This window comes from Vanessa tameamea, chromosome 9, assembly GCF_037043105.1.
Source record: "Vanessa tameamea isolate UH-Manoa-2023 chromosome 9, ilVanTame1 primary haplotype, whole genome shotgun sequence".
Taxonomy (NCBI): Eukaryota; Metazoa; Arthropoda; class Insecta; order Lepidoptera; family Nymphalidae; genus Vanessa; species Vanessa tameamea.
Window position 1 is genome coordinate 8,619,697 of NC_087317.1, and position 11,546 is coordinate 8,631,242.

The 11,546-nt window shown below is 31.8% G+C and overlaps 1 protein-coding gene across 1 annotated transcript; it reads left to right on the top strand.

Annotated features, from left to right (window-relative positions):
* The first annotated feature begins 1,613 nt into the window (after positions 1-1,613).
* Positions 1,614-7,533, top strand: LOC113395060 (aldo-keto reductase AKR2E4-like). Its single transcript, XM_026632603.2, has 7 exons — positions 1,614-1,685; positions 1,857-1,946; positions 3,064-3,246; positions 3,586-3,702; positions 5,058-5,225; positions 5,743-5,940; positions 7,082-7,533. Exons 1-7 carry the CDS (start codon positions 1,629-1,631, stop codon positions 7,319-7,321), a joined length of 1,053 nt encoding a protein of 350 aa, XP_026488388.2. The 5' UTR covers positions 1,614-1,628; the 3' UTR covers positions 7,322-7,533.
* The last annotated feature ends 4,013 nt before the right edge of the window (positions 7,534-11,546 follow it).

Consider the following 11,546-nt stretch of genomic DNA (forward strand, 5'->3'; position numbering starts at 1 on the left):
CGCATTGGTGTGATGTAAGGAACCCCGAGAACCCCCTCTAGGTGTTGGAGGCCCGCATAGGCGGACTGACCGTCAGGGCGTCACGGTAGCATGCGCAAGCGATCCCGTGGCGCCCGCCGAAAGGCGGAGAGGGTACCGCTGGTTTTTTAGTGGGTAAACTCGGCTTACCTGGGCGCACTCGGCGTGCAGGGCTCCGGGGACTCCCCCCCACTTTCCATCACGCGGGGGAAGCGCGTAACGCGTTTTTCCAGCGAGAAAATAAAATAAAATGGTGTGATGTAAGGAATGTTAATTATTATTTTACAGCGCAATTAATAATTTTCTATAGGCGGTGGTGACCATTTACCATCAGATGGCCCATTGCCCGTCCTAAATATTACGCAAAAAATAAATAAAGAGTCTTATGAACCACAGCCTTATTTACTTTTCTTAAATTATATAATAAAATAAAAATATTTGTATAAGTAAAATACAGACGTATTTTGGTATAAAGGATATAAAAAGTAAAATATCATGTTTTTGTTTAATATAGCCCGAAACGTTTTATATTTTCTTTTCACTAACATATTATTTCTTTACTAATACTATCACATATAAAACTATATTTAGTTAAATTGTTTAGTAATATGTAATAACATACGTTCTGGCGTTAGTCAAATTAAACTTATAACTAATCTCTCCATTATTTTTTAACCACAGATGCAAAAGTATCTTAATAAGATTAACGTGTTGATCTGTTTGTTTGTGGTATCGTAGCTCAGAAACGGATAAACCGATATTGGTTTAGTGTTTTTTTATGTGATAAGTATATTATGATGAAGAACAGTTTAAAGATAAACACTTAGTTTTCCAAGTGTGAGCAAATTTTACTAGTCGGAGCGATTAATTTTAATTTACATATTATAACAGATCGAAATTTTTACATAATGTATTGTTATATTTGATTTTGGCAGTTTGCTTTAATAATTATTATTTACCTTATATTATAAATTTAAACACGTGTTCGTTTATTTATATTCAAGCTTAAATTAACAAATCGATCTACTGTTTAAGATGAAGTTAATTCATCTCGGTCTTAAATTTTGAAGATGTAACATTTATTTATCTTTATCTTTAAGAATTAAGAGTAATATAATATTATAAGAGCCGAGATGGCCCAGTGGTTAGAACGCGTGCATCTTAACCGATGATTTCGGGTTCAAACCCAGGCAGGCACCACTGAATTTTCATGTGCTTAATTTGTGTTTATAATTCATCTCGTGCTCGGCGGTGAAGGAAAACATCGCGAGGAAACCTGCATGTGTCTAATTTCAACGAAATTCTGCCACATGTGTATTCCACCAACCCGCATTGGAGCAGCGTGGTGGAATATGCTCCATACCTTCTCCTCAACTGGAGAGGAGGCCTTAGCCCAGCAGTGGGAAATTTACAGGCTGATTATATGTAATATTATATAGAATGTTCTCGGTAATTATTACATTATATTTTACGTACAGCGATGTAACTAATAACAATATTATGATTACAAAATAAAGCGATCTTGTAATTTAATAGGCTGTATACGTTCATATTTTATCGGTTAGCTTGCAGATGTCTCTGTCGCAGTGTGTTTTTGTAATTCAATAGAGATGAACGGGCGGTCCACAACTTGTTGTTATGTTTTATTAACGTTATTTAATTATTTGGTAAGAATTTATTTTATTTAACGATAATAAATTAATGTTAGGGTCTATGACCAAAAAATTTTGTCTTTTTTATAAATATTTTTCTACTGATTTTTATATACTAATAAACTTTTATTTTATTTTTGTTAATAAGACAAGGTTTTATATATTGTATATTATGTTTTTTTTTAGACTAGCGTCAGTACTTTGTCTTATTCACTAAATGACGGACATACAATTCCAGCGGTTGCACTAGGTACCAGTTTAGGACATTTGGCAGACGTAAGTATATTGTCTGTGTATTTTATAAAATTAAAATAAAAATTAAAATAATAATTAAAACAATTGGCTGTTATATGTTCTATTTTTAAAACTCTCGCAAGTTGGCGAGTATTAACTATATACTATATACGAGTACTACTCGGTAGTAGGGCTTTGTGCAAGTCCGTCTGGATAGGTTTAACTCATTATATATTCTAACACCAACCAGCAATACCTAAGTATTGTTGTGTCCAGTTTGACGGGTGAGTGGGCTTTTGTAACTACAGGCACAAATAACATAACATAACATATTGACGACGGTCGAGTAGTGTGTACACCGGTTTTCATGAGTACTCCGAGGTCTCGGGCTCGATTCCCGGCCGAGTCGACGTAGAAAAAGTTCATTAGTTTTCTATGTTGTCTTGGGTCTGGGTATTTGTGGTACCGTCGTTACTTCTGATTTTCCATAACACCAGTGCTTTAGCTACTTACATTGGGATCAGAGTAATGTATGTGATGTTGTCCAATATTTATTTATTTATTTAAACACAACATCTTAGTTCCCGAGGTTGGTCTGACATTGGTGATATGAGGACTGCTTAATACTTCTTAAAGTACCAATGTTTATGGGCAGTAGTGACCACTCCATCTCTGTGGCCGATTTGCCAGTCAAGTATGACATAAAAAGTAGAATGCAAAATTGGAAATTAAATATTTTAAATAATGATAATTATAAAGACATTTATTCACCGACCACGAGCACATTTAAAACAAAACAAAAAAATCATCTATTACATGAATTAAAAAAAAAACTACTAGTGAAAAGGTTGTTGACTCAGCTGATTTTCATTCCGCATCTTTATGGAGTATTTTATATTAAATTTTCTATAATTTGTTCCATATGTTTATTTTAGTTTTTATTGTTTTAATTTGTTTTGGGTTAGTATCCTTAATTTAAGAGATGATTTTTACTATAAAAGCCGAGCCCGTAAATAAAAGTAACTATTTTATCAAACATCATTCAGTTTTATTACATATATTCTTTATAATAAAAACACTGAGTTTCTTGCTTATTTATTACGATATATGGTTCTACAGCCGATGTTCGACACCGTATAACATGTTTGTACATGGCCAGGGAACAAGAGTGTTACCAGTGAACCACTCGCTCGCACACGCTGTAGAATGGGCGCTGGAAGCCGGTTACAAGCACATTGACACCGCTGCCTTGTACCGCGTCGAGGATGAAGTCGGTCTTGGCGTACAAGACTATATACGGGCCAATAGTGCCAATAGGAGCGATGTTTACGTCACCACCAAAGTATGCATAAACTTGACACAAACTACGATCTAGCTACGATTTAAAATAAACGAAATTTAAAAACAAATTCCTTATAACATAAAGCGACTTTCAAAATAAATTTATTATTTCTTATAAATATCTCTTATTTTATCGCGTAAAACGAAACTTTTTTAAACAGGAACAAACATAATCCCGATAGCTAAAATACCTTTCATAAAGCATTTATTTTCTTTTCCCAAGGAGACGTAACGCTATATATATATTTTTGTGAGGCGTTTTTTTATCAAATATCGTTGTTATCATGTTCGTTCTATATCGTGGAATAAGGAATTTTATTATGTGGATAACTTTATTTAGTTATGGAACGACGCTCACAAACGAGACGATGTGATACCAGCTCTGAGAAAGTCGTTAAAAGAATTGCGCCTAGATAAGGTTGATCTGTATCTCATGCATTATCCAATGGCGTATACGGTGAGTAAACATTTATGATTATGTATATTCTAATACAGGAATAAGTTTTTATTTACATGAATAACGATATGATCATATTATATGCGAAAATTCTCGAAGACGAGGCAGTTTATTTAGCACAGATAATATTCATACATATATTATTTTTTATATTTTTTAAAATCTTTTTTTTTTTAAGCCGATTTGCTACGAATTTGAATTTAAATAGCCTTAAAGTTATATAAACTTAAAAAAAATACATTCAACCTTATTTTGGTTAGGTTATATTAGATATTATTATACAATATATTGAAATAATCTTTCTTACTATGTTAGTTATTGAGAAGAAATATGTATTTTTTTTAAGATTTATTTCAATCATTAACATTTATTTAACTCAAGCCCTATTATGCGATTAAGTGGAAAAGTAATCTCGTTTGAGTTTGAACAACGTCAAAGATAAACAACAGTACGGGGGCGTATTAAACTTCGTAATATAGCTTTTGATTACAATTACTTTGTGTCAATCAGCATGTAACTTGTTTCGAGGCGAACATGTTGTTAGCTTTGACTTCGGAGTTTCCTATTTTAGTCCTTTCTCTCAGCTTATTATCTTTGAGAATAAACTTTTAGGTTCGTCAAGTGCAAATATTAAACATCATAATCATTAAATGGTCGTTGTACGCAAAAGAGAAGCAATTTTAATAAAAAAGGCTTAAGGGCCATGTTTTGGGTTAAATCAATATAGTCTTTATTTTAAATACTCGTGGCAGTTCTGTTGTTCAATCTTTAATTTTATTAAGTGATATATTAGTCTAAATTAAGAACGACGGATTTGTCTTTTTTGAACTTACGGTGTTACGGTATTTCGATACGTACATCCTTTAAAGGTAACAACTAGTGTAGTCAAAGCAATATTAATTTCTAACATTTCACGATTGTGTTTTGCGGTCACCTTTGAAATTGAATAGAATAGCTCTGACACGTCAAAGATGTTTAGAGTTTGCTCTCTATTTAATGAGTGAAACTTATTTAAAATTCAATTGTAATATTTGACTTATACTTTCATATAGATGAAGTGAAATAAATTGTAATGTATTTAAACAAGGATATCAATTAATTTACATGTATCAAAATAGTTTAATTTAGAAGTATGTGCTTACAGCATAATCCGCGTCAATATAATCGATTGTATAATTTTTCTAACAAGTTAGACTTTGTCATTTGTAATGATTTGTATATCTCTGGATGAAATGAGCTCTTTATGAATATTTTTCATATTTTTGAGAATCAGCCAATGGTCTCTTATTTCGTGGTCTTAAAATTATTGAATACTTATCAATTAATACTGTCACTAAAAATATCTTTGTTTTTAGAAAAATGGCGAAGTCAGTGATACGGACTACTTGGAGACTTGGAAAGGCTTGGAAGATGCTAAAGACCAGGGCCTCACAGACTCTATAGGCGTTTCGAATTTCAACATCACCCAAATAACGAGATTGTGGGAAAATTCAAGAATAAAACCAGCTGTTTTACAAATTGAGGTCGTTTATAAAATTAATCAGCAATTTTTGTAGATTGAAAATTGGTTCATTGAAAATTTTTAGGATAACGGAATTATCGGTTAACAGATTCGTTGATTATACTATCTAAACATCAGACATTTTATTGAACATAACGGCATATTGGGAGATAACAGATAGTACATAATATGTTTGTTGTATAGGACATTGTTTGTTCCTAACAAAAGATATTTTTTGGACTGGACAAAAGTTTTCCTTTAAGTGCGTTGCTCAGCTGTGAGTTGGCAAATACCTTTCACATCAAGATGTTTTTGTAGATCAACCAATAATTTTTAAATGTTACAACACTTAAAAAACCTTTATAGTTTCTTTCGACTAGGCCAATTTGTTTGTTAAAAATAAACAGTTCTATTTAATTTAAATAAAGGACACAGGAGGTGGGAACCGACTATACTAAAGTCATGACCGGTAGAAATTATCCTTGATCACTGCAATAAATGTCATAAAAATGACAGCTAACATCTCAATGTACTCACAGGTAAATCCTACAATAACAAACGACGAGCTAATAAACTGGTGCCAGGAGCGTGGGGTAATTGTTATGGCATATACACCATTTGGCGCAATACTTGGCCGCAAAAGTGACGCGCCGCCACCACGAGCTGACCACCCGGTGCTTTTGCGCTTGGCTGCCAAGTACAAGAAAACCGTGCCGCAAATACTGCTAAGATATTTAGTAAGTCTAGTAAGACGTTTATTATTCAGCATAATAATAAGCATACTAATTATAAAAGAACTATATATAGCCTATACCAATGAAAGTGGGAAAAAGATAAACAAACCTTAGATTTACGTATTTCATGCGATTTGCTAATAACTCAGCTATATTGTGCACTACTAGGAGCTCATGATTAATATATATTTATTTATAATACAACACTATTGCACTTTACTTAGTGAATATCATTGACTAATCAAGCTTTCGACCGATGATATCGCGTCAATTTGCTATCAAATATTGTTTATTTGGCTTTTTTCTTGTTATATTTGGAATAGAGTATACCTACTTAACACGATTGGGTAAGGTCAGACTAAGTCTGCGAAGGCTACTTTAACGTTTTAATGCGTATTCGTACTACGTATACTTGTAAATGTCAATGTATTTTTATTGGTTGGTTTTTCTATTGAAAATCATTGGCAAAACGGAATTTTTTGGCCGTCAAAATGCTCGGAATGTAATTGATAAAAACCTAGTTCTTTGTAAAGTTAATTAAAAAACATTTTCTACCATGAAATGAATAATAATTATTATATTGGTATTTCTTTGTTGCAAATAGGTTCTTAACTCACTAACTACTTTTAACTTACTTAGCAAATATTTCAAGGTCATTTAGCCAAAGTGACGTAAAATTGCATCTATTTTGGAATTTCATTATCTCACTAATACATTATATTTTATCGTTTAATCTTAAGCATTGTTATTTAATAGGTGTGTTATGTACGAATTTCTCAAGATTTCATTTACTTGGCCTTTAAAAGAGGAGATGAAGTTTATGGCTGTCCCCACAAGAGCGGGAACATGTTGCCATATAATGCTACTCAAATCTATATAATGTATGTATGTATGTTTGCCTCTATATGTCAAACTAAACTATTCATCCGATTATGATGAAATTTGGTGAGAAAAAGAAACAAACATTTATTTGTATTTTTGTTCTTCAATATAAACGTTTTATGAATACCCGTGCGAAACTAGGACAGGTACCTGCCTACCAACTAGTTACCTGTATATATACCTGCTATAACTAGCTAGTTATAAATGGATATAATTTTGTTATTTATTTAAAAAATCTATTGATATTGTAAAATGATTACAGTTGGAGCGTAAATTGGTCGCAATTCCAAGGTCTACGAACAAAGAACGTATCAAGGAAAATATCACCATTTTGGACTTTTCACTTACATCCAATGAAGTTGAGGAGTTATCGAGATTTAACAATAATTATCGTCTAAGAACACCCGCTAAGTGGTATGCCCATCCCCATTTCCCATTCGAGAAAAAAAACCTTACTGCTCAAGAAATAGAGTACATAATCGCTCATAGTAAGGATGATTAAAATAAAGTAAAACGCTCGGAAGCCTACTTTTAAATTTGTAAGAATTTAATGGATAAAAAGATTTTTCGGCTGATGGATTAACTGCAAAGATCCATTAAGAATTGTTTGTTATTTAAAATCGCAAATCTCATATTCGAAAGAGGACTTGCCAAAAAGTTTTTATATTTTACATATTGTATAATCAGTCACATAAAAATAATAGAAATATATATTATTAAATTGCGTTCTAATTTTTCTTGTTTTAATATTTCACGTTTCTGAATTGATATAAACTATGTATCCTTACGATATATAAAGGCGAAAGTTTGTATGTATGTAGATTGACAAATGACACTAATATAGCTTATACATCAGAATAACACATAGGCTAATATTTATAAAGATATTGTGTGAATAACACCTGACAACCAATCCCTAAAACGCGAGTACAGCTGCGAGTAAAAACTAGTACAATATAATCCAGAACATCAATTATTATTATTAAAGTTACATATGCATTGGAAAGCACTTCCCTTGTTTCATTTTCAATTTGATCCTGATACTACCAGAATAAGCACATATACGATATTAAATTACAACTTTCTAAAAAATTCGTTTTCTTTAATGAAATCGACGTCTAATTTAATTCCAGGAATTTTGATAATTAATTTGTATCGCTATCTTATCCTGCTAAGATCTTATAAGTATCGTGCAGCCTTTTTAATCTCCTTAGTGCTATACAAGTGAAATCTTTTAACCGCAAGTATAAAGAAATACCGCTTTTATATCAGCTTCAGAGGCTCACAGATGATCTAATTAGTTTCAACGAGCTTTGTTTATTTTCTCAGACGTGTATTAAATGAACTAAGGCTGAAGCTGTAGTAAGGACTAAGGTGGACCTTATTTTATTTTATTAGATTTTTTAAAACAGAATTATTTACATTGTTATCAAGACAAGAGCATTAAAAAAGGTTACAAATTTAGACTACTTACTGTATTAAATAATAACTGATTAAAATCATTTTAAATATTGATATCTTATGTAAATTAAGATTAGACCTCTTTAATAACGACTTTCAAGTATGATCAGCTTTAAATGCTGAGGATTAACTATTAAGTAATGTTTTGGAACATAAAATTGTTCAGTAGAATATTAATAAAAAACTAAAATAAATACCTACGATGTGGAAGAAACTCATTCAAAAAATTATATTTTCAAAACATTCGGAGTTGCAATAAATATCATAGCGTATTATCGAAATAAAAAAATAATAATAACGGCAAAAAAGACAAATCATTGAAATAAAATAAAAACAGCATAGATATAAGGTTCGAGAAGATCTACAAGGCCCTCCTGGAGAAGTGGACGTGGGTGAAATATGAAATTTTAGTGGATTAAAGGATCAAAAATTTTAAGTCCATTTTCATAGTCATAGTTCCGCATAATACGACAGTGTTTTCAATTCCACATCAATCTTATTAAATAAAATAATCAGAAATAAGTGTTACAAGTCTTTTTTTAAATTTTTTGACTAAAATATGATAAGGCTCATACATGTACGAGACAATTGTCTTGGCCTTGAGGCTATCTGCGACACTCGAGTCGAAGATTTCAAGACTGAAAATAATATCATGAACATTTTATTTTCCTTTGACTTCAAACCTTATTCAAAAAAAATATAGTTGTTATTGAAACAAAAGTACGAATGTATGAAATTGTAGTATTCAAAAAAATATTTTTAGCTTAATCTAGGACAACGTGGTTGTAAAAAGTCACTTATCCCACTGACGTATGCTCATAGAGACTGTAAGAAATATAAATCATATATCGTCAGTCTAGGGGCTAGATTGTGATATCCTATGTGTTTGTAACTACAGTCTCACTCTTCAAAGTTCATCAATAAAAAGTATTTAGGCTCGAACAATTAAGAAATAAATTATCGCTTGATATAAAAATGTATGTTGTTCTCATTGAAGATATAATTCAGACAAGAACCTCTGAGTTTTCGTATGCTTCATTTTTGTTGATAATTAATTTTGCTTCGGCAGTGAAAAATATCGTTAATTTAGGTTAAGGCATGTACAAAATAGAATATAATATTCTGCCTCTTGTGTTTCCTCACCAAATATCTTTTGAGCAGTGTGATTGAATAAGTTTCAAGCCTTCATTTCTTTTGTTATGGCATATGTGGAAAATGAGCAGGAGGCTCACGTGATATAAAGTAATTATCACCTCCCATGGACATATGCAACACCGGGAGCTTGTCATGTACGTTGCCAGCCTTTAAGAAATAAGTAGATAGGTTTCTTTTTTGAAGGTTCCGAAGTCGTAAAGGCTCTGAAAAACCGCCGGCGAAAGCTGGTTGCACAGATTGGCTTAAAAGTCGCGCTGTTTTTGGATGTTTTTTTTTATTCTGACGCGATATACAAAGAGGAATAACAACTTTGCCAATAGAAGGCCTTTACCCAGATTGGGAATTTATGACCTGCTGCTTTACCTATTAAATCACGACAATTAAAAAGTAAAACACATGTTAGTCATACATGAAACAAAAATATAAATTTTCTGCGTCATAACTTTAACCTAAAATGTATGTATTGATCGTGGCACTCATATATAATATGGATATTGTATTAACTTTAATTTATTGTATAAATATTTTATTAGAAACGGCTCAACTACTCAGACATTTCGAATTAGTACTTAAAAGGATTATCGTGTAAGAAAATATCTTTGTACAATAAATATAATAATAAAATTTGTTAGAATAGCCTCACTTGGGACGATACGAGTTTCTTTTAATAAATTGCTAGTTGGTATGAGAGCTCTTTACATTCTGTTTTCACTAACATGCCCTTCAAGAGTATATATTGTATTATAATATAAGATTATACATTTTCTTTGTTTACTAGTTTGAAGATAACACTTTATCATTATTTATTTTATATGAATAGATTACTAAAGTATTCTCTTTTTGATAATATTGGTAGGGGGGCGGGCATATGTGCTATGAGATGGTAAGTGGGCACCATCGCACATAGCAATTGGCGTTTAAAGAAATATTATACACTTCTTAAATCAGCCAACCTTTGGCGCATAATGATATGATCCTTGTGCGTGCAATTACACTGGCTCGCTCACCCTTCAAAACGGAACATAATTTACCTAACCAAAAGGCTTTACACTAAGCCCTACAACCAAGTATAACAATCTTCTTTTTTTAACACCTTTGGAAAATCAACTTATGGATCAACGTTATCCAAACTGATATGGCGTTTTGAATGATATAAATGTTATAATTATTTACTATAAAAAAAAATTGCATATTACTTCCTAAAATCACGATTGTGTCTTATGGTGAAATTGCTGCTTGGAATGCGAGCTCTTTTTTTATTTTTATTTAATTAAACAAAACTACAATTAGTGAAGTTCCTGACCGGAGGAAGAGGAAACACTCGACTCGACTGATGTGAAAAAAAAAATGGGCATGAACTTAAAGAAGTCGGGTCAACTCTATTAATTTCATTGAGAAACCGAAACTAACTGAACCTTATAAAGTGCTATTGGATGCCAATGCAACTAATTGTTCGAATTTATTTCAACATAAGCTTGAGTGAATGAGTGAATGGTTTTATTTCTTTTTTTTTTTAATTTAGTTTTTGTTTAATTAATCGTTATATTCTGTACTTAAAAGTAGTGTAGAACAAAGTATGGTTTATAACTATAAAAAAAATGTTCTGCTAAAAATGAAAATATTTGTTTTAGTTTGAAGTCAAGAAAAGAGTAAACGGGGCAAATACTATTTGGAAGGCTAAGGGTTGCAACAAAAAGGTTCGATTGAATTCGCATAGGCAATTGTCTAGCTAGCGATGATCTCATCAAAGACCTTTAGATAAGACAGGTGTGCTATCTGAGAAACATGTCGAACATTTCACGATAAAAATTTAACATTAACAAGTGTATAACATTCGTCATTTGAAGGTTGTCAATTATCTATTTGGTTTTGTGAAATTTGAGCACTGAGCACAAATTCGTCAGTTTTAATGTCTTAAAATCGAAAGATAAAGTGATTTCGGAATAAATATTGAACTTGTTACGACGTTCTCAAGCTTGAATCTACATTTTATTCGTTGACTTATACTAGCTATTCACTCATAATTCAGGATTTCCTTTGTCGTTGCCTTTTCTATTCATGATTCTAGGACGGTGTGAGCTTACGATGCGTCCGTTGGAATATTAACAAGG